Here is a 22694-nt window from a genome sequence, read left to right as displayed (position 1 = left end):
GCTTTGGGACAGGAAGGTGACGGGGACCCCATGGGGGCCCTCCCCTCCTCATGTCTCATCCTCCGAGAATCCAAACTGGTGTGCAAAGTCCTTTCTCTTGATGAGAACAAAAAGCACTAGGTTCGAGCTCCGACCGCGTCATGGGCTCAATGGGGCCCCTGGGTGAGTCCCTTCTCCGCTCGGGGCCTCAGTTTTCTCATCTGAGATGCAAATGGCACAAAGGGTGTACCGACACCCCGAAAGCACAGAGCAAGGCCCTTTCCCTGCGTGAGCAGACATGCGGGTGAGGGGGCAGGCCTGGGGGCTCCCCGCAAAGGGGCCACCTGAGCATGCCGACACCCCGAAACAGCTCCCACTTACAACCTCGGGAAGAAGGCTCCACTTGCCCCTGGTCCCTGCTTCCGGGAGGCCCTGTGACTCCATCCCTGGCTTCCTCCACCAGACAGACTAGCCTAGCTCCCTGGCCTGGCCTGGAGCAATCCTGGGGAAAGCAGGATCATCTGAGAAAATGCCTGGTCTGAAGCCAACCGGAACTGGGGCAGTGGGTCTTGTGCTGCCTGTTTTAAAAAAAAAAAATCACAACAGGAAGTAGCTACCATGTATTGGGCACTGCCCTGAGCCAGACAACTCACACACTTTACAGACGTTGTTTAATTTCACCCTCACCACTACCCGGCGAGGTAGGGGCTCTCACACCCATTTACCAAGGAGGAAACTGCGGTTCTGAGCGCTGATTCATTTGCTTGAAGTCACACGGGTGGTAAGTGGTGAGGCTGGAATTTGCCCCAGATGGGCTCAACCCAAGGCTGAGTTTCCACAGTCGTGAAGTCAGTGCTGGTGTTGGTTGTGTCTCCTTCAGGGGCCACGTGGGCCCATTTCCTTCCAAACCCTGCTCTCAGGATGGGGTCTGAAACTCCCTCCACGGAAAGGCCCTCCCTCCCTGGTGGACCTGCATTTCCCTGGGGGCGCAGCCTCCAGCTGAGGAGTGGAGTTGGAATGCTGCGACTTCAGGCAGCAGCCCTGGTTGGGAATGAGCCCCAGGCCGCACCCCTCCCTGGAGCCTGGCCATGGCGCTGCTTCTCACCTCGGCAGCAGCGCAGGTTGCTCTGGTTCTGCCCAGCCTGCTACGAGGCATCCTTTCCCCAGCTCCTTCTCTCACCTGGGGAGTCACAGAGGAGGCAGACCTCCCTCTCCGTGGAACTAGATTATGAAACTGGCCAGGAGCGGGGCGAGGAGGCTAGGTTCCTAGAGAACCTTGTGCCCAGCGTATTAGGAGCTTGGGCCCCAGCCTTGGAAGTCCCCCTACGTTAGTTACCTCCCCGCACTGACGGTCCCGCCTTCCCTGCAGAGCTCTGCGCACGCACTCACTGGCACACACTCATTGGCACAGGATGCGTGCCCATCACTCCCCATCTGATGTCCTCATCGAGTCTTCCTGCTCCCGCCCTGGGAAGGCCCAACGCCACCTGCCCTTCGTCTGGTTCCCTCAGGGCCCCCACGGAGGCGGGCGGGCTGTGTGCACGGCATGATGGGTTGGAAGTGACAGCAGCGGATGTGAGGTTGGGCTGGGGGTGAGGGGGAAGCCCCAGGCCGTCCTGCCGTCCACTCAGGACTCCCACCGCACGGTCAGCGCCAGGCCTCTGAAGAGGGAGTCCAGCTCTGCGGGCTGCTCCAGGGCTGAGGCCCCAGGGGCCTCAGGCTCGGACCCGGGACCATCATCCTTAGGACACACGAGGGACTCCAGCAGCCCCCCGGGACGTGAGCCCTGGTCCATGGGACAACATGGGAGGGAAGGAGTGTGCAGAGGGAGGGACCCCGGGTGGCCCTCGATCTGGACAGAGGAGAGGAGGGGCAGCTGGCCCTTCAGGTACCCCGGTGTCCCTGGCTCCCCCTTGTGCAGCACAGTCGCGTCGGGTGCTCTGTCCGGGTCAACGCACAGGTGCTGGGGGAAGGGTTTGGCCTCTTGGGGCTCCTCCGTGGCCCCGGAAGCCAACCCCTGCAGGGCGAGGTCGGCGGCTGGTGGCTCTTTCTGGAGCTGACCCTCAGTCCTGAGGGGTCTGGGACCAGAGGGTGTCCCCGGAGGGGAGCCTTTGCCAGACCCCCCGATGCACAGCCCGTAGGACGGGGGCCAGCTGTCCGGAGCGGCCTGGGGGGCGTAGGAAGAGACGGCCTGCGGAGTGTAGGGTGGGGCTTTAGCCTCGGGGGTGACCTGAGGTGTGTAGGCTGGGGGCCCGGCCTCAGGGGCAGCCTGGGGAGCGTAGGACGGCGGGGAGCCTGCCTGGGGGGGCGCCGCCCGGGAGGGCTGCAGGATGGAGAGGTCCGGCTGCCCGAGGTAGGTGATCTCAGACCGGCTGTGCAGCGGGGGGGCTCCCGGGGGCTCCTTGGGCGCAGAGACCATGACTTGGGAGTACTGGACAGGCTGGGCCAGGCTGCTGGGGCCGCTGAGGTCCAGGACGGGGATCAGCACGTGCTCCTGGATGAACCGCAGCGGCTGGAAGGTCAGTACACGCTGGACGTCCTGCTCGGGGACAACAACAGCCCCGTGAGGACCCGTTCCCAGCTCCCCGAGGGCGCCGGGGGTGAGGTCCTCCGTGGGGAGGCAGAGGCCATCGGGGGCTTTTCAAGTGCATATCCCACAGGTCCCTTCGCCGCTCCGAGGTTCCGCTAAATGCGGCCCCCCACCCCCCACAAGGGCAGGGCTGCCGGCCTGGAGCTGAGGCCTCTCCTGGGGGGCTCTCTCAGAGGGAGGGTCCCACTACGGTTTCTCCGGGAGGTAGATAGTCCAGGAGGTAGATGACTTAGATTTGGGGTGGCCTGGGGGTACGCTCTGGAGGTGGTGGCCCACACTGCTTCTTGCTCAGGGGTTTCTAAGGGCCAATGTGGGGGGCAAGGTGGGAAGGGATGGGGGGCAGGGGAGACCAGGAGAGTTTCATAGGAAATGGCTCATCTGGGCTGTGACAGTGAGTGCACTGTCCTTGAGCCCCTCAGATGGGCGAGAGGCCCCCCCCCCCCCCCCCCCGAGCGCCGGGCCTGGGCTGCGGCCTGTGGGAGGGCCTTTAGCGGATGCAGTGCTGGTGGCCAGACGGGGGCTGCAATGGGACATGTGTGGTTTACTTGAAAATTGAGAGATTTCACATTATCATCTGCAATTCTGACTTCTCTTGAAAAAATATGCTAAGATCTGGCCCGTGCTCCCAGGGGGTGGAACTGGCTGCTGTTGAGACAGGGCTGAGCTCGGGGACCCCCAGCGCCCACCGCTCTGCGGCCCTGCAGGGGCCAGCTCTCGGGTCCCACTCCGCCTGCCTGGACGTGGATGCTCCAGGCTGCGTGGTTCTCTCTTTCAAGCCCGCTCTTCCCGACTCCCACCCTTCAGGCGCCCCTGCCAAGCCTGGCCTCTCACAGTGCCAGGGGCCTGGCATGGCTAGGACGCCCCAGCCCACCTGACCAAGCTCTTCATGTCGGAGGGAGAACCGAGGCCTGCCTTTCTGCTTTGTGCTCTGACCCCTGCACTTCAGGGAGAGCCAGGGATCCCCGGGCCTACGCCCTCGGCTGCTGGGGGTCCTCCCACACCTCCCCCTCCTGCGCCAGGTGGGGTGCTCACCAGGGAGTGGGGAGGCTTAGGCGGCTTGGTGATGTATCTGTAGCTCAGGTAACAGAGCCCTGCGACCAGGAAGCCCATGGAGAACAGGAAGGCCCCGGAGAAGGAGTAGGTCCATGTCCGGTCTGCGTGAGCAAAGAGACCAGAACAGGGAGGGTGAGGCCCTGGAGGGTGAGTCCATCCGAGGGTTTCCCCACCCTCCTCAGACCTGGCCTGGGAGCCGCTGCTACTGGAAGGGTGGCAAGAGCACAAACAAAGAGTCTCCTCCTCCTTTCCCTCCCCCCGCCCCACCCCATCTAAACATTCAGAATTTGTCAATCCTGTTTCACGCTGTTTGTAAATATGGTCTATGCTCCCACCTTGACAGATGGGCTTTTCATAACAAGCTGGGAGGCCTGGTTTGAATTCTGTTCACAGGCTCCTTGGGGAACTGTGCCAAGGCCCCTGCCCACTGGCTGCAGCTCACAATGCCAGGGCCTCGCACGTGGCCCCAGCCCACGTGGCCAAGCTCATCCAGGCCCCCAATCAATAGCCAGCTAAGGGGACCCTCTGGGCCGAAGGTCTGCACGCCAACGGAGTGTCTCCCCTTAGGACAGCGGTTCTCAACCTGTGGGTCGCGACCCCTTTGGGAGTCGAATGACCCTTTCACAGGGTCGCCTAAGACCATCGGAAAACACATATATAATTACATATTGTTTTTGTGATTAATCACTATGCTTTAATTATGTTCCATTTGTAACAAGGAAAATACATCCTGCATATCAGATATTTACATTACGATTCATAACAGTAGCAAAATTACAGTTATGAAGTAGCAATGAAAATAATTTTATGGTTGGGGGTCACCACAACATGAGGAACCGTATTAAAGGGTCGCGGCATTAGGAAGGTTGAGAACCACTGCCTTAGGAGGAAGAACTCGAGAGATCTGCCCGGAGTGGACACAGGCGGGGCATTTCCATTGGGGACTTCGGGGTCCAGGGTACTCAGCGTGGGGGTGGAGGGGGGCCTTCTGAAGCGCCCCCTCTCTCCCTGCTCTGAGGACAGCCTGCCTCCCTGGCAGGGCTGTGGGGGGGGGGAGTGACAAAAGGAGGGGCTGTCCCCCCCTTCCAAGCAAAGGCCTGGGTATCGGGGACCACCTTGCTCAGGAGGCAGGGGAGGCACTGCCCTTTCTAAAAGGGAAGGAAACAGATGCCCGAGGGCTTTGGTGTGCTCCCTCTCCCGGTGGTCCCGGCTCTGGGATGGGCACAGCCAGGCATGTCACACTTCCTGTCACCAACCCAGGGGGGACTGGTGAGGGGCTGGGGAGGAAGAAGTCATTGGAGCTTTTTGTTTAAAACTGGGGATTGGTATCATCCAGGGGTCTTGACTCTCCAAAGCACCCTCCTGTTCCCCGCCCGGCGGCTTCAGCTGGAGTTGCCGTGCACCAGCTGCCAATGACCTTGGCATTCACCGTGAACGCTGTGGACCGGAGCCTCGACATCTCGCCCACCCCTCGCTCCTCCCCCGGCCCTGAGCTCGGGCCATACCCTGCCCCTGCCACACGACACTCCCAGCATGCTCCAGGGAGAAGATATGACCCGACTGTCTGTACGTGACAGACCGCATGGAAAACCACTCTCCTTGTGCCAGGACAGGACAGGGACGCGGAACTTTCCATGCGCCATTTCACCCACGAGGAGACAGGAAGAAATAGTAGAAGCAGCGCTCGCGAGTGGGGGGTTAGATGTCTGGCTCGGCCCCTGATCCTCCTCTCGGTTGCACATCCTCCTCTCTGTTGCACAACCCTCTCTGCTCTACCGCGTATGAATGACAGCAGCCAGTGATTACTGAATTCTTAAGATGTGCCTTGCCCTGTGTGGGTGCTCTACTTGTGTCACCTCATCAGACACAGAGAGCCAGGGACACGCCCTGCTTACGTCGAATGAAGCTGAGTCTCAGAGAGGGTAAGCGACCTGACCAAGGTCACCCAGCAACTCAGTGGAAAAGTCAGAATGGACATGCGTAACTCCAAAGCTCATCCTCATAGACCCAACATCAGGATGCCTCAGTTTACTCATCTGTAAAAGTCAGACATGGAGTGAGGTGACCCCTAGAGTCCTTTCCAGCATCAAGATACTAGGATGTTGCTCTGTGACCGTCCCAGATATCCTGAGAGGTAGATCCAGTGGAGATTCTAGGCTCTGGGGATAAGACAGGCTCCAGGAGACAGGGTCAAGGGCAGGACTTATCACTCTGAAACGGCAGGAAGGGGAGTAAGAGAGCAGTGGGGGCGATTAGCTGTAAACAAAATAGCAAAGGGGTGGTTAGAGCTCAGGCTTCAGGATCAGATGAACCTAATGAGGCTTGCTGACCAGCTGTGTGGTCACCTTCAAGTTGCTTAACCTCTCTGAGCCAGAGTCCCTCCTCTGAAATGGGGATGAGGCTACCCATCTTGCAGGATTGTTATATAAACCAAATGGGATCATGTACGTAAAGCATTTAACACAGTGCTTGGCAATAGAGTAGGCATTTAATAAATGGTAGGAATTGTTATTAACATACTTTATTTTCGAGAATACAGTGCCTTCTGTATGCCAGCAGGAAATAGCCAACAAGAAGTGTGATTTATATAAAAGCGGCATCACATCATGAGCTAGAACCAGCGGTTCTCAACCTGTGGGTCGCGACCCCTTTGGGGGTCAAACGACCCTTTCACAGGGGTCGCCTAAGACCATCGGAAAACACATATATAATTACATATTGTTTTCGTGATGAATCACTATGCTTTAATTATGTTCAGTTTGTAACAATGAAATTGGGGGTCACCACAACATGAGGAAATGTATGAAAGGGTCGCGGCATTAGGAAGGTTGAGAACCACTGAGCTAGATTAAGAAAGAACAAGCCAATGGAAGGATGCGGGAGGAGTGGTCCGCCGGCTGTCAAAAAGCAGGGTAGGGGCGGGGCGGGCCAGGAATGGGTGAGATTTGTCTAGTTTGGGCTGGGGGAGAGGGTCACCGGCCATCTATACGCTCCCAGCTTAGCGCCTGTAACACTGGTTTCCTTCCTCTAGTTTTCCTCTTGCCAAATTCTATTCTGGTCTCCTGAGTGGCCCTGTCCCCAGGGCGGGCCTGCCCCGGGCACGTGGCCAGTGCTGGCTGTCCCATCGGACAGGCGTCCCCCGACACGAATGCACTGTGGGGGAGAAAGCCGGCCCCTGTAGGCTCTTGGGGCAAATGGTGAGTTGAGTTTCCGAACAAAACGGAGGACTAGCACCGATCCCGCTGCAGTTATACCCGAGGGCCCGCGCACCCAGCCGCCTCTCCTCTGCGCATTAGGACAGAACTCACCGGCTGACCTCATTCATCCAAACCAGATGACTAAGGTGGAGTCCGGCTCTCCAAATCCAACCCACTGCTATCCCTTTCACCCTCCAAACTCGCTGCTCTGAGCATTACATTCCCATCTGTCTGTGAAAATAAACACCAATAAAAAACGTCACCCGGCTCATGAAGAGAGTCGAGTTCCAAGGTGCCAGAGGAAGAGAGCACCGAGCCAGTGACTCAAAGCTATTTCTGCAGCAGCACAACGGGGAGGGCGTGGCCTCCAGCATGGGGCCCGGTTCTATCCCCCACCACCTGTGTGATCTCGGGCAAGTGACCGAGCCACTCTGACCCTGCCTCCTCATCTGTCAAATGAAGGTGATAATAGGGTTGCGCTCAGTCGTGCCTGGTCCCTGGTTAGCACCGCACAGATGCTAGCTCTCATTGCTCTTGTTATTAATTGACCCTGGGAGATATTGAGGGATCTTTTTATCTCCTCTGCTCCCCCCCTGCAGATAATCTCCCAGTGTCTGTCACCTGGGTTAATATTAAGGTGCAGTTGCTTTGCCGGGGTGCACCCTAAGCAGGCCAGAGAGAGGAAATCCGGACCCAGGCTGGAGGGTGGAGATTAAACATGTGCTATGATTACCCATCAGCTACTGTGTTTGTGGATAAGCAAAGATTGACTTTAATAATCACCCTTCGCAGTTTCTGAGAGCACTGCCCAGCCTCGCCTTGGCTACAGGGAGGAAAGCGCACAGTCGAGACTGGAGCTCAGGCGTCCCACCTCCCTCCGCTTCGGCCACACTTACCTGGCAGTGTCCTCACGCGGCACGTGTAGGGGGCACTCTCTTTGGAGTAGGTTGGAACAAAAATTGTGATGGTCCCAAGGAACTCCGTGTCGGGGGTCAGGCCAATGAACTCGTATTCTCTCTGCTTGCCTCCAAGGTGCTGAAATTGGCAGAGAACCCAGAGTGACTCCTCTTATACCCCGACCTCCACGCGGAGCCCAGGTCGCCTACACCTCTCACACCTCTGCCTGGGTGACTGCACTTGGTGCAAGGGCACCACCAGCTCCCAAACCAGAAATGGGCGGTCAGTCTGTAGGGCTCCGTCCCCATCCCCCTGCCTATCCCCAAATCTAGTCAGTCACTAAGCCTCACGTACTCTCACTTAGAAGAGTGTCTGGTACATAGTAAGCACTCAGTACATACTAGCTGCTGTTACCACCACTACCATCACCACCACCACCACTATCATCACCATCACTGCTACCACTACCACCATCATCACTACTATAACTACCACCACCATCACTGCTACCACCATTACCATGACCACCACCACCACCAGCATCAGCACCATCACTGCTACCACTACCACCATCACCACCACTGTAACAACCACCACCACCACCACCATCACTGCTACCACCACTACCATGACCACCACCACCACCATCATCACCATCACTGCTACCACTACCACCATCACCACCACTATAACATCCACCACCACCACCACCATCACTGCTACCACCACCACCACCATCATCACCATCACTGCTACCACTACCACCATCACTATTGTAACAACCACCACCACCACCACCACCACCATCACTGCTACCACCACTACCATGACCACCACCACCACCACCATCATCACCATCACTGCTACCACTACCACCATCATCACCACTATAACATCCACCACCACCACCACCATCACTGCTACCACCACCACCACCATCATCACCATCACTGCTACCACTACCACCATCACTACTGTAACCACCACCACCACCACCACCACCATCACCACCACTACCTTGAGTGCAGAAATAGTCAATGGAATTATGAGTTAGTGGCACATACTGGGGGGAAATACCACATATTTTCTGAATACAAAAGGAAATCACTTGTATATTGTTTGACAATTCATGCCCTTGCCTTCCATCTCTCATTATTACAGATCTTTTTTTTTTTTTAAATATATTTTATTGATTTTTTTTTTTTAGAGAGAGGAAGGGAGAGGGATAGAGAGCCAGAAACATCGATGAGAGAGAAACATCGATCAGCTGCCTCCCACACCTCCCACTGGGGATGTGCCCGCAACCAAGGTACATGCCCTTGACCGGAATCAAACCCAGGACCCCTCAGTCTGCAGGCTGACGCTCTATCCACTGAGCCAAACCAGTCAGGGCCATTATTACAGATCTTAAGACACTGCCTGAATCCAGTTCCCACAAATAGTGGAGAACCAGCCAGAAGAAATTTCCTGAAGTGGACACCAGAGGATGTTAATAGAGGTTGTTCCCCAGAATGTTAGAAGACATTAGGCAAAAAATTAAGAAAACCAATATTGTACAAAATAAAAGGTCAAATACATTTGGGAGAAGTTGCGTCAAACACAAATTGGGACTGGGGTCTTGGGTGTGCAGGACTTGTCAGAGGCTTTAGCGTGCTCTTGTGTATGTGACTCCACTCGGGAGAGGCTGGGGACATGTGTTGGGAGATGCTAATTTATGTAACACATCTCCTTCCTACTTAAAGCAATGCAGATCTAACTGAGGGGGAAGTGGGTGTCCCAGGCAGGGAAGGACCAGGGTGGCATATGTAGTTGCCATTTATTTACCATTTGGTAGGTTTGGTTGATGTGGAGGTCCAAGCGGTAGAACAGGTCATGGAAGATGTCCTCCAGGGTCAGCCGGAGGGGCGTGGAGGTGGGATGGACTATCATCTGGATGGATCTCACCGTGGGGATACAGGTCACATCAGGTGGCTTGATGGTAGCTGGGAAAAGGAAGAGAGAGGAAAGAAAAGAAAGAGATCGGAACCAGCCAGTAGTGTGTGAGGCTGCCCTGGACCACGCCAGCCCCTGCTCTGCGTGACCTCCTGCCTCATAGGTTGATGCCCAAACAGGCGAGAAAAGAGCAGTTCTGCAAGCAACCGGTGTTTGGGTTTAAGGATGGCAAAGGGGTGACCAAGAGTGAGTAGGAAGATCTCAGGGAGAGGGACGCTGGCCCCTAGGTGGTTGATCATGCCTTTGGCTCAGCCCCCCTACATCCTGGGCCCTTCACCCCACCTTGAGTCTGCCTGGAGCGCCCTTCGCCCTAGCCTCCTGGCAGACAGCTTTCGGGACTGATGATGGTTCATCGACATGTTTGGGGTGCCCGTTATTATTGATTCAGCCTCAGTGGCCAGGCCTAAGAGTTTAGTCTTTCTTCAGACAGACTTTCTAAACAGCCAAATGACCTTGACTGGCTTACAGACCCCCCTGGCCACTGAATGAATGCGATGGTTCTTCTCTCCTCTAAAATGTACATATGCAAAAATCTCGCCCTCAATTTCAGGGATTCACGAGCCCCACTTCCCCTGAAGCTAATTTATGAAAGCCCTCAAGGGTCCATTGGTCTCCAAGATGAAAAACATCGGAGCTAAAACAAAGTTCACTTCAGTGTTTATAAAACTGAAAAACTGAGCTAAATGTTTTCAAAAGTGAATTAGGGAAGCAAGTTAGGGTACCTGTATAGAATGGATCCTTTTCTAAAAAGTGTATTTTTTATTGATTTCAGAGAGGAAGGAAGAGAAAGACAGAGATAGAAACATCAATGATGACAGAGAACCATTGATTGGCTGCCTCCTGCACGCTTCCCACTGGGGATCAAGCCCACAACCCAGGCATGTGTCCTAACTGGGAATCAAATTGTGACCTCCCGGTTCATAGGTTGACCCTCAACCCCTGAGCAACACCAGGCCTAGAACGGACCATTTTTAGCAGTGAAATATCATGCTCTGAAAAAATATTTAATGGGCATGAGCAAATAAATGCCCAGGATACCACTATATGAAAAACAAACAGCCAGATTACAAAGGAGTAGATACAGTTGTGTTAAAATGTTCAGATTCTTTGGGGTTACTGTTATGTTTCTTTGTGTATTTCTATAATTGAACAAGACAAGAAAAGAATAAAATAGCTTGTTTAATTTTTTATTTTCTTAAAAAAACCACATGTGGTTGTGGAGTTAGTGAACATTATCACCTGCTTAACTAGTGTGGGGAATTTGGCAATGCATATTCCTTCCTTCCTTCCTTCATTTATTCCTTCCTTCTTTCATCAGTTACAAATGGAGCATCTCCTATGTACCAGGCACCATGCTAAAGTCTGGGAATACGGTGAATTCCACACCCACACATGCCCTCACGGCGTTCACGTGTCAGCGGTGGAGGCCAGCGATACACAGGTAAGCAAAAAGGGATTGAAGACTGGGATATGAGCTATGGAGACGATGAACAGCTAATTTTGATAAAGAATACCAGGTGGCCCTGACCAGTTTGGCTCAGCGGATAGAGCGTCGGCCTGCGGACTCAAGGGTCCTAGGTTCGATTCTGGTCAAGGGCATGTACCTTGGTTGCGGGCACATCCCCAGTGGGGAGTGTGCAGGGGGCAGCTGATCGATGTTTCTCTCTCTATCCCTCTCCCTTCCTCTCTGTAAAAAAATCAATAAAATATATTAAAAAAAAAAAAAAAGAATACCAGGTGGTGACCTTGTAAAATCAGGTTGGGGGCAGGGAGTGGGGATGCTCACATAGGAGGTAATGTGGGAGCTGAGATCAGACTCAGGATTGGAACAGAGTCAAAGGAGGAGTGTGTGTGTGTGTGTGTGTGTGTGTGTGCGTGTGTGGCGGGGGGGAGAGGGGGGCGGGGGGAACAGTTCAGAGGCCTGGCGTGTAGTCGAGCAAAGATGAAGGTGGCCTGAACCAGGGGGTGTGGGATGGAGATGAGGATGAACAACCACCGGAAGACGTCCTCCAGGGTCAGCCGGTGGCCTTCCCTAAAAGCCACATCCCTAGCAGCCCCGCTCCCCACCCATGAAGGCAGAGCCCTTCTGCCCCCACCCCCCTTTTCTCCCCCCGTAATAAGAGGGGCTCCTACTCACTGTGTTGCCGAGGGCTGAACCGGTCGGTCATCTTGGTGGCTGACCGGCCTCCCGCGCTGGTGGCGGTCACCCTGGCGTAGTAGAGCTTCTCGAGGCTGCCCGTCTCCGTGGTCAGGTTGCAGAATTTCCGGGTGATCCGCTGGCAGCCCTTCTTTGCCAGCCACCCTACCTCTCCGTACCTGCAGGCCAGGGAGGGGCCGAGCACACGGTGCATGAATAGGCCTGGTGTCAGGCCTGTGGTTTATTAAGAATGATAACAATATCTAATATTTACTCAGCATGTTCTGTGTTCCAGGACTTTTATGTGGATGACTTGTGAGTCCTCACATTGATCCTGTGAGATTAAGACATTATTCTCACTCCTTTTCAAATAAGGAAGCTGAGGCTTAGGAGTAAATTATGCCCAGGTGTTTGAAGCATGCCTGGGGGGGGGCCAGGATTTGAACCCAGCCAGTCTGAGTCCACATTCTGGGCTCATTGTCGCCATAACCCTTCGAGGTAGGCGCTATTACCCCACTTTACAGATGAGGGAACTGAGGCTCAGAGAGGGGGAGTGACTTGCCACAGGATGAAGTGGCAGGACCAGGAATGAAAGCTGGGTTTGCAGACCCCTGAGCCCATGCCAGCCTGCCTTCCCTGCGGGGGACCGAGGGCATAGGTGCAAAGGGGTGGGCACAAGTTTGTGTTGGCTTAGTCTCGCCAACAACAATAAAACAATTGTTTGCGGGGCGCCAGTGCCCATGACTACCCACCTAACAAACGTATGATGAAGGCACTATCGCTATTCTTACTTTATGGATGGGAAAACTGAGGCTTGGTGTGGCTACCCGATTGACCGAGGTTATGTAGGTGAGGGCTGGCATTCAAGCCAGACCCATACTTTTAACCATTATTTCATCTTCCCTCTGCAAAAGAATCAAAAAGCAGAGCTACACTGGGGGGTGGAACACCAGTCAGGGTGGGGGGCACGTGGAAGGGGGCGTTTTCTTGGAGGGGCTGGTTTCAGAGCAGAGTCAGAAGAGGCCGTGTTGGGAGGGAAGCCTACGTCTTATACTCGACGCTGTAGACCGTGTCTGGGGCGCTCTCCAGCCCGCTGTCCCAGGTCAGGATGTTTTCGAAGTTGCTGGACTGGAATGTCACGTGCTGAAGCAGATCCGAGGTGTCCTCGGCAATGCGAGCTGCTGGAAGGGGGAGCAGGGTGAGCAGAGGCCCGTCCACCCCGCCCCCAGCACACAGTGTCCAAGGAGGGGGAGTGAGAAACAGCACCCGCCCCCTCACCAGAGACTGTGCTCCCCGACCATCGCTGCTCTCCTTCACGTCTCAGTGTCCCTTTTTATTGAGCTACAATTCACATTCCATAGAAGTCACCATTTAAAGCGCACAAGTCAGTGGTTTTTTCAAGTATATTACAAAACTGTGCAACCATTACCACTATTAATGCCAACCATTACCGCTATCACATCACCCTGTGTCCATTGTCAGTCTACCCTCCATTCTTCCCCTTTCCCATGCTTAGGCTACCACTAACCCGCCTTCTGTCTCTATGGATTTGCTGTTTGGACTTTTTATATAAATAGTTGTACAGCATGTGGCCTTCGTGTCTGGCTTCTTTCACTTAGCACAATGTCTTCCAGGTTCATCCATGCTGTAGCATGAATGAGTGCTGAGTAATATGCCATTGTATGGCTGTACCATATTTTGTTTGTCCATTCACCAGCCGATGGACGTTTGTGTTGTTTCCATTTTTTGGTTTTTGTGACTAATGCTGCTGTGAACATTTGTATACACATTTTCAAATGGACATATGTGTTTAGTTCTCTTGGGTTTTCAGCTAGAAGTGGAATAGCTGGGTCGTATGGTAACTCTATGTTTAAGTTTTTGAAGAACTGCCAACCTGTTTTCCAAAGTGGCTGCACACCATCTTACATTCCCACCAGGAATGTCTGAGTGGTCCAATTATTCCACATCCTTTCCGACACTTGTTGTTGTCTCTCATCCACTTCTTTTTTTAAAACATTTTTTTATTGATTTCAGAGAGGAAGGGAAGAGGGAGGGGCAGAAACATAAACAAGGAGAAAGAATCATTGATCGTCTGCCTCCTGCATACCCCTTATTGGGATTAAGCCCGCAACCAAGGCATGTGCCCTGACTGGGAATTGAACTCAGGACCCTTTGGTCCACAGGCCGATGCTCTATCCACTGAGCCAAACTAGCTAGGGTGCTCTCTTTTGCTTCATACCCCACCTGAAGTTGGTATCCTCACTCATATTTTAGAGATAGTCAACTAAGATGTCTAAGAAGTAACTTGCCCAAAGTCAGTAATTTCAATCAAAGATAAAGAACATGTTTGTAAATTCCTGCCTCTCTGCCAGCCAAACCAAGCCCTGTCCACCTACTATGTGCCTTCTCGGGAAGGCAAAGGCTCTGCTTGAGGTCAGAACAGAATATGGCTTCCAGTGGGGTGCTAAGGTCAAGGGCAGGAGAGAGAGAGGTTGGGATTTGAGAGAAGGGCAAGGTCTGTTGGGGGTGCGGGGTCGGGGGGTTTAGCCCTCCGTAGCGAAGGGGTACGGTCTGCAGTGGGAAGATGACTCCTTGGGGTCCGTATCCTGTGGGCTGTGGGGGTTGAGGGAAGGCAGGTGGCTGAGGCTGGGACATGCTCAGGAGGCAATGGCCCCGGTTGGGTGGAGTTCCCACCGCTCAGGAGGGAACTGAAGTTGGCTCCCTGAAATGGGGTGGCTGGACCTTGGCCGGGCCCCCTCTTTTAGGAGGTGTCAAGGGCTAACAATTCTCCCCTCTCCTCCCACCCCCACTCATTTCTTTTCCTCCTCACATGCATCATCCGTTCCTCAGCCTGGGTCATGTCTACACTTCCCGGATGAAAGTCTACATTGTGAAATCCCGGGAAAACGTGTGTCTTGCAGAGACTGACACACTGTAGACTTTATAAAAGAAAGTTTGCACATTTTTATGAATACATAATTTTACGTCAACCAGATGGGAAGCTGAGGACAAACAAACAAACAAACAAAGGCAATTCCACATGCTCTGGAATCAGCCCGAGAAAGCTGGGGTGAGCGAACCCGGGTCCCTGAGTGACCTTACCAACCGCCCAGGGACTGCGACCGCTGAGTTCCCTGTCTTAAAGGGCCAGGGGCCTCCATGGCTCCCAACCAGAACGGGTGGGGGTCTAAAGGAACACGTCTTGGTGTCTCTTGAGGATGCGTATCTTCCTAGCTTATCAAAGCCCCCAGGGGGTTGGGCCTGGTGTGACGGCAGGGAGAGAGGAGACTGGAGGGGCCTGGGCAGCAGCTGGAAACATGGGGGGTCCAGTCGGCACTGGCCGGGAAGCTCTGCCCCTTCATGGGCTCATCCTGCTCTTGACCTGCAAGGCCTTGCCCAGGCCATCCCCCCTCTCCAGCAAGGACTATACTTTTACTTCCTGAGAAAGGTCCCTGAATCTTATTAAGCTTCTTAGAGAGCAGACACAACCTAGGATCTCACGCATCTGCCAGAAACTTCTCCTTAATGATGCATCAAAGCATCCAGCAGCCCCGCCCGGCGGCTCACTTGGCCGGAGAGTCGTCCTGTGCACCAAAAAGGGTTGCAGGTTCAATTCCCAGTCAGGGCACAGACTTAGGTTGTGGGTTTGATCCCCGGTTGAGGCACCTATGGGAGGCAACCGATCAATGCTTCTCTCTCACACTGATGTTTCTCTCTCTCTCCTTCTCCCTTCTTCTCTCTCTCAAATCAATGAAAACATATCCTTGGGTGAGGATTAAAAAAAGTCCACCTAATTGAATTTGAAAACTATGCCCTCTCATCCCCTTTGGAAAGGGCCAGGTGCGTTAGGACCTCTTCAGGCTGCACATTTGGCCACTGTGGGAGAAAATGCCCTTTCAGGTCTCGCAAGAAGGACTGGAAGAGGCCCCCCAGGGTGTGGAGGGAGCAGGGTTTGCCCACCCCGCCGCAGTGTGCAGCTCAGTCCCAGCAGAGGAGAAACTGAAACCGGCTGTCCTGGGCCAGGCAGGGTGCAGGGAGATGTCCTGGGCCAGGCAGGGTGCAGGGAGATGCCCCTGCGCACTGGCTCCCGGGAAGGTGGGCACTCACCGGCCAGGGATCCCGCAGCCAGGATGGTCAGTAGCGTCCTCATCGGGCCACTGGGCACACAACCCTCTTGGCCTCCCCTCCGGTCCAAGCGCCGGGCGAGGGAGGCTGGGAAGCTTTGCCGCCTTGGCAGCTGGCTCCACCCGGGCTCAGGGCTCAGGGCGGGGCCAGTGGGGAGGGCGGGACCTGAGCCGTGGGGCCGGGTACAAAGGTGCCTGGTGCGGGTGCTTCGGCATTCCAGGTCCTGGGTGGGAGTGGAGGGAGTTCCTTTCCTAGATGCAGAAAGTAGCCATAGTGACGGGCCAGCCTGTTTATCTGGTCTGGTGGCTGATTCATCCCAAGGCTCTTCAGCGGTTATCAGGGAGCTGGGAGCAGGAGAGGCAACGAGGATCCACACCATACGGCCTTATCAGAGAGCAATTTGGCACCGGGTAGCAAAAGCCTGGAGCTCGTGCATGCTGCCCCAGTAGTTCCATCCCCAGGGGTTTTCCCTGAGGAAAAGAACTGGACCAGGGAGCAGAAAACATATTCCAGAATGTTCCTTGTGGCAAAGGAAAAGCTGAGACTCCTTGGCTTTGCTCTGGCAGGAGGAGGTAGAGGCTGTCCGCTGCCCCCTGTGCCCCATGGAAAGCAGGTCCCCATGCTGGAGAGCCTTCCTCCTAGGCCCTAGGACCTAGGGGGCTGCTGGCACTTGAGCCTTTAAGGTCTGGGACCTGCTGGAGGTTGGGGAGGAAAGTACGAATCTCAAACTTCCGGGACTGCCTACTGGGCTAACGATGGGGGCAAAATTCATGAGTGGGCCTCTAGTTCGGGACAATGAAGATTCAAACCGCTCACCCAAACCATCATTCTCCCAGGAGCTGTATCCATGGGGATTAACGTGAAGTTCGTTGGGATGGGTGTTTAGGAAATAATTCTCTAAATAATTTAGGAAATATCTTCTCCTTCTCACTGGACCTCAGGGAACATTGAAGGGGCCTGGACTCTGGTTAGGGTGGACATGGCCATAGCTCTCCGGCCCTGGGGAGCGTTTGGCTGACCCGAGGGACCCGGCAGGCTGAGTGAGGCCAGTAGCAGGAGAGCTGGCTCCTAAGGGCCTGCCTTTCGGACGTACAGTGGGGCCTTGACTTACGAGTTTAATTCGTTCCGAGACCGAGCTCATTAAAGAGCTCGTTAACTCAAATTACTCTATCAAGTCAATGCAAAAAATCGGCCTAGAGACAGCTGGTATCTCAAAAAACTCGTTAGTCGGGACACTCGTAAGTCAAGGCCCCACTGTGGTAGGCTGTGATAGCCAGGGATCTGTAGTTAACTTTTCCTTTTCTGTGTTGTAATTGCTTTCTATCAGCCCTCAGTTTTCAGTAAAGTTTGTTTGACAGAACAGCCACATTTGAGCTGTGCTTTGGGAGAACTGAGGGTTGGCTTGTGCTAGTCATGTCCTGTAATTGTAGGAAACTACATTTCCCAGACTCCTTTGTCAACAGCTTCCTGGTAGGTTTGACCAATGGGACACGTGAAAGAGCTGGAGGAGAGAAGTCAGGGTCCTTCTTCCCCTCTTTCTTTGCTTTGAGTGGCATCCCAGCAATGGCTGTGTGTCCTCTGGAGCTGGGGCTCCCTCCAGCCAGGCAGCCACCAACGTCTTTCCGTCAGGTGGCCAGCGCCTGGTCATAACATCTGTCTCCTCCCTCTCCCCCAATTTTGCCCTTTAGCTCCAAGGGCGGAGCAATTTCCTCCTTGGTTCATCAGCTCTTCCATCATCTGGGTAACCAACTCCCTGGTTTTAAAGTCCCTGGGTTTGGAAGACTTGAGAGGTTTCTGTGCTCCTGAATGGACCATGATGGGTGCAGGGCCTCTGATGGCTTCAGGGACAAGGTGTGTGGGGAGATCATGGCCAGAGAAACAGGTTACAAAGGGAGGGGAGCAGTCGCCAGAGCCACCCTGGCTTCTTTGCAGAGAGGACAGATCTGTGGGGCATGAAACCTTCCTCGGGGACCCTCAGAAGCAGTGGAGGGAGGAACTTGATGGTAGAACCAGCCTTCCGGTCGTCTGAGGGACTTTGGTTATGTAGGAATGAATGGGAAGGGGGACACCTGAATTGTTAAAGAACTTGGGGATACACAGACTTCATTTCTTTTTTTAAAAATATATTTTTATTGATTTCTGAGAGGAAGGGAGAAGGAGAGATAGAAACACCAGTGATGAGAGAGAATCATTGATCGGCTGCTTCCTGCACGCCCCTCCCCCCGCCCCCACTGGGGATCAAGCCCGAAACCTGGGCATATGCCATTGACCAGAATCAAACTTGGGACCCTTCAGTCTGCAGGCTGACGCTCTATCTACTGAGCCAAAGCAGCTAGTGCCAACTTCATTTCTAATAGTAAAAACACAAAACCAGTCTCCATGTCCAACGACAGGGGTTTGGCTAAATGAATAATGGTCTGTCCACCCAATGCGAGATGAATGCAGCCTTCAAGGTAATGCGGGAGAAAAGTGTCCTGTGTCCTGGTAAACATTCACTACGTTTCGCCAAATGACAGGAAGTGCGGCATAGATTACATATAGTACATGCCTGGTTAAAGCACATACTTACACAGGTAGAGAGAAAAGTCTTGAAAGATCTAATATGAACATATCAATGGAGTTATCTCTGGGTGGTAGTAGAATTGCAGGTGATTTTTATTTCCTTTCCTGGGCTCATCTGCATTTTCTGAAGTTTTTCTAGGAAATATTTTGTATTAAGGAAGAGCAAGATCAATGAACAAAACAAACAGCCATTGAAGAAGAGCCTTTGTGAAGTGTACGATTGTCTGGTCACTGAGCTGTTCACAGAAACTAATACAAAATAACACTGAAGCCCTGGCCGGTTTGGCTCAGTGGATAGAGTGTTGGCCCGCAGACTGAAAGGTCCCCGGTTCGATTCTGATCAAGGGCACATGCCTGGGTTGCTGGCTTGATCCCCAGTAGGGGGAGTGGAAGAGGCAGCTAATCAATGATTCTCTTTCATCATTGATGTTTTCATCTCTCTCTCCTCTCCCTTCCTCTCTGAAATCAATGGAGATTATCAACACTAATAAAAGAGAAAAATGGTAATTGGCGTACGAGCTACCCTTTTCATTGGCTAATCAGGGCTATATGCAAATTAACTGCCAACTAAGATTGGCAGTTAACTGCCAACAAGATGGCAATTAATTTGCATATGTAGGCACAATGCAGGGAGGCAAAAGGGAAAGCAGGAAGAAGCCCCCTGCCACTGACAGTGATTGGAAACCCAGGGGGGAGCTAAGAGCTGGGGGGCAGGGCAAAGGCGGCCCTGGGGCCGCCTTTGCCCTGCCCCCCCACCATGATCGGAGAATCAGGTGCCTTTTCCGCCCTGGCCAGTGATACCAGGAAGTAGGGGTGGAGCCAGCGATGAGTAACTAGTAGATATTCACGCTATTACTTTTTATCAGTCGAAGCTAGCAGTCCCAGGAGCTAGGGGTCCCTTGCCTGGGCCTAAAGCGGAGCCCACGATCACGGGGCTGCTGCAGCTGCGGGTCCCTGCTGCCCTGGCCTGACGCCTCAGCCAGAGGCGTCCTGCAGGGGCAGGGGCGGAGCCCACGCGATCGCGGCACCCCCCGCTGCCATTGTAGGTCCCCGCTGCCCGGGCCGGACGCCTAGGCCAGAGGCGTCAGGCCTGGGCAAGGGGCCGATCCTGTGATTGGAGGGTGATGGGGGTCAATGCCTGAGGGCTCCCAGTGTGAGAGGGGGCAGGCTGGGCTGAGGGACACTCGCCCCCACACACACCCAGTGCACGAATTTCGTGCACCGGGCCCCTAGTGTGTATATATATATATATATATATATATATATATATATATATATATATGAATGTGAACTGTAATATAAAAAAAACACGTGCCTTTGCATGGGCTGCACCCCGCTCCTGGAATACCATTTCCTCTCCCTTAGCCAAACTCCCTCTCTTTCGAAGTCCCTGGGGATGGGTTCTCTTGCTGCAAGGTGCTGTGACAACTCCAGGCACCACACTGTCACTTTAAAAATCCTTCTAGAACTCTAATCCACCGCACCTTCAGCATTTCCCAATGTTATTCCTCAGTTGTGCTCCTGTTTAAGATTGGAAAGGAGAGACTCGGGTCAGGGCAAGGTGGGACAAGAGGACCATCTTCAAATACCAGAGGGGCTGTTGCAGGGAGAAGGGTCTCGTCCCCCTCTGGGTAACCACCTCTAAACAGGAAAACCAGGGGGACTGGGAGGGGACAAACGAAGAGGCACATTTCCTTGGATTTAAGGAAATAGCTCTTGCTCTGATGGTGTGGCTGACTTGAAGATGGGCTGCTCTTGGTTGCTGGGGGTATTCAGGGAGAGGCCGTGACACTGGGAGATGGTCCCTAGACCACTTTATTCTCTGGTCTCCAAAATGCAACGGTGCTTGTCTCCCCGGTGAGAGAGAAAATGTTCTGCGTGCGAAGAGCACCCCTTGTGTTTCTCTGTGTCCTCCACGTGGCTGCGCATACAGAACTTACAGCATCGACATGTGGAATTGGCCTTTATAGCGGCAGATGCACCTGCTGATTCTCTCTGGCTGGACTGCCGGGGAAATGCACCTGTTTTCTCTCGGACAAATTTCTCCAACACGCATTGCACGGTCTTGCCTCCGAGCCTTTGTACAAGCTGTACCCACTGCACAGAATAGCCTCTCCGCCTCCTGTTTTGCCACCTCATTCTTGTTCCTTCTTCAGAACTCTTCTCAGATTCGCTTCCTCCAGGAAGCCTGGCCTATGTGAGCCACTCCCCTGGGTGGGTTAGGAGCCCCAGCTCTGTGCTCCCATAGCCTCCATCCCTCCCTCATCCTAGTGTGTGTTGCACCATATTATCTCCCCCCCACCCCCCTCATTGGTTATGGGGACAAAGTATATAACTTGCTTTCCTTGACATCTCAGCACCCACCATGAGCTGGCACAGAGCAGGGACCTGGTCATGTCTGTTGGCTGGGTGAGTGAGCTGGGGTGAGCTGGCCAGCTTCCATCTTGGCTGTAGAAAAAGCACATCCTAAAACGACAGATGCTCAGGAATGTGACCTGCTTCCGTCCCTTCTTTCAACACCCAGGGACTCCAGAACCTGCTCTGCAGAAGCAAGAACATCACTAGCCCGTGGGTGTGCTTTGGGGGCAGGGGACAGCTCTGCTGTCTCTGTGGTCGCGGCCCAGCAGTGAGAGAGCTGAAGGCGGTCCCTGGTCGTTCACGGGTGGGAAGAGCAAGGAGCGAAGCTTTGGCAGCCCACCCCATAGCCTCTTTTTGGAGACAAGCCTGAGAACCGGACTCACTTTGGAGTCTCCGAGCCTGGGCTGGGTCATCAGGGACACTGGCCTGGTTGCTCCAGGTTGGGGTCCTAGGTCTTGTCCTTACCCTGCACCTGACTCCAGGAGACCTTGAATAGGTCTTGCCGCCTCTCTGGGCCTTTGTTTCTCTGTCTGAAAAGGCGGCTTGGCCTGGAAGTCCTCTAAGGGCCCTTGGAACTTGAACGGCCTCTGCTTCTATGTCACTTGGGATGAAAACCTCCCCTGACATCGCGGAGTTCCCTTCGTGGCTGTTGTCGACGACACAAACGCAAACTCACTCAGCAGTTACTGACTCTGCGTACAATTTCAGCTCTCTCAGGGAAAGAATTCTCGAAGCTTATTCCATGCTTATAAGACCATGCTTCCTAAAAACATTAAGAAGGTCCTGGTCTCACGCCAGGATTGGGGGAGCCGTTTCACGGGGCCCCTGCGAGCCAGGAAGTGGGCAGACAGACCCAGCTTTGAATCCTAGCTCTGCCACTCACTTGCCCACAGTGTGTAGGTCGCTTAACCTTTCACTCTCAGCTTTCTCATCCACAAAAGGGAAGTGATCGTCCGCTCAGGGCTGCTGGGAGGGTTAAACTAGCTGATGTGTCGGAGGACACTTCCTGAGTCTCCTGTTACAACACGAGGACGAGAACTAGGACCAAGAGAGGTCCCTTGAAAGCTTCGCAAAACCCCAGACTCCTGGCTGTGGGGATGGGGACAGCGGGAGGGGCCAGTGAGGGCAGTGATAAATGTTCCCTTAGAAGTTCCAGTCGGCATCAGTGTCTGAGGCCGAATTCCGGGACAGAGGAGTGCGGCACGGCCTCCAGTTTAGGCTGGAGGTTGGCTAAGGGTCATTCAGAGGAGGGGCAGCCCACGAAGCCTCAGAGATGGGCGTGGGGTGGGATTCTGAGCCCTGTTGGAACCCGGCTTCCAAGATGATCCATTTAGTGGCCTGAGGTTTGGGGAGGGGGGAACGCAGAGGAAAAAACCCCATGAGACACCCTGGAGGCGTTGACCTCGGAGGGGGCCTCCCACTACCAGCTGGCGGTTTTTCCCACCGCAACAGTGTACCCTGAGACATTCCTACCTGGGATCACCCCTTCTCCTCCAAACCCACTAGAGAGGTGGCGGGGGCGGGGGGGGGAGACTTGACAATTAATAGGGAGCCGTCACCTCTGTATCCTGTGTCATCACGTAACAAGAGGTGGGGCTCCCTGGGCTGGAATGGCTCCTGGTGCCAACCAGTATCTCTTGAGTAACTGACTCATGGAACTGACTCACCCATTTAAATATAGATGTAACTTCTGGCCTGTCTCCCCCCTCCCCCACCTTCTCTCATATTGTGCGCACAGCAATGAGCTCAGGGAAGAGGGAAGCAAGCAGCCAGTGGCCAAGTGCTAAATCAAACGGGAAACAGA

The 22694-nt window shown here is 54.0% G+C and overlaps 1 protein-coding gene across 1 annotated transcript; it reads right to left on the bottom strand.

Moving 5' to 3' along the window:
- Positions 1-583: 583 nt before the first annotated feature.
- Positions 584-16111, bottom strand: IL22RA1 (interleukin 22 receptor subunit alpha 1). Its single transcript, XM_059690824.1, has 7 exons — positions 15953-16111; positions 12891-13023; positions 11846-12024; positions 9541-9698; positions 7716-7854; positions 3602-3723; positions 584-2518 (listed from the first exon to the last, which is right to left on the bottom strand). The coding sequence occupies exons 1-7, from the start codon at positions 15993-15995 to the stop codon at positions 1607-1609; spliced, it is 1686 nt and encodes a 561-aa protein (XP_059546807.1). The 5' UTR covers positions 15996-16111; the 3' UTR covers positions 584-1606.
- Between the last annotated feature and the right edge of the window lie 6583 nt (positions 16112-22694).

This window comes from Myotis daubentonii, chromosome 3 (genome assembly GCF_963259705.1).
Source record: "Myotis daubentonii chromosome 3, mMyoDau2.1, whole genome shotgun sequence".
Classification (NCBI taxonomy): Eukaryota; Metazoa; Chordata; class Mammalia; order Chiroptera; family Vespertilionidae; genus Myotis; species Myotis daubentonii.
The sequence above is the reverse complement of the archived record's forward strand: the minus strand, read 5'-3'. Positions and strand labels throughout refer to the sequence as shown.

Coding starts and splice junctions, on each gene's coding strand:
- IL22RA1 (XM_059690824.1), bottom strand. CDS start 15,995: ATGAGGACGCTACTGACCATCCTGGCTGCGGGATCCCTGGCCG. Junction 13,024..15,952: donor GGCTGCGGGATCCCTGGCCG/GTGAGTGCCCAC, acceptor CCCTTCCAGCAG/CTCGCATTGCCGAGGACACC. Junction 2,519..3,601: donor CTAAGCCTCCCCACTCCCTG/GTGAGCACCCCA, acceptor GTCCCCGAGCAG/GACGTCCAGCGTGTACTGAC.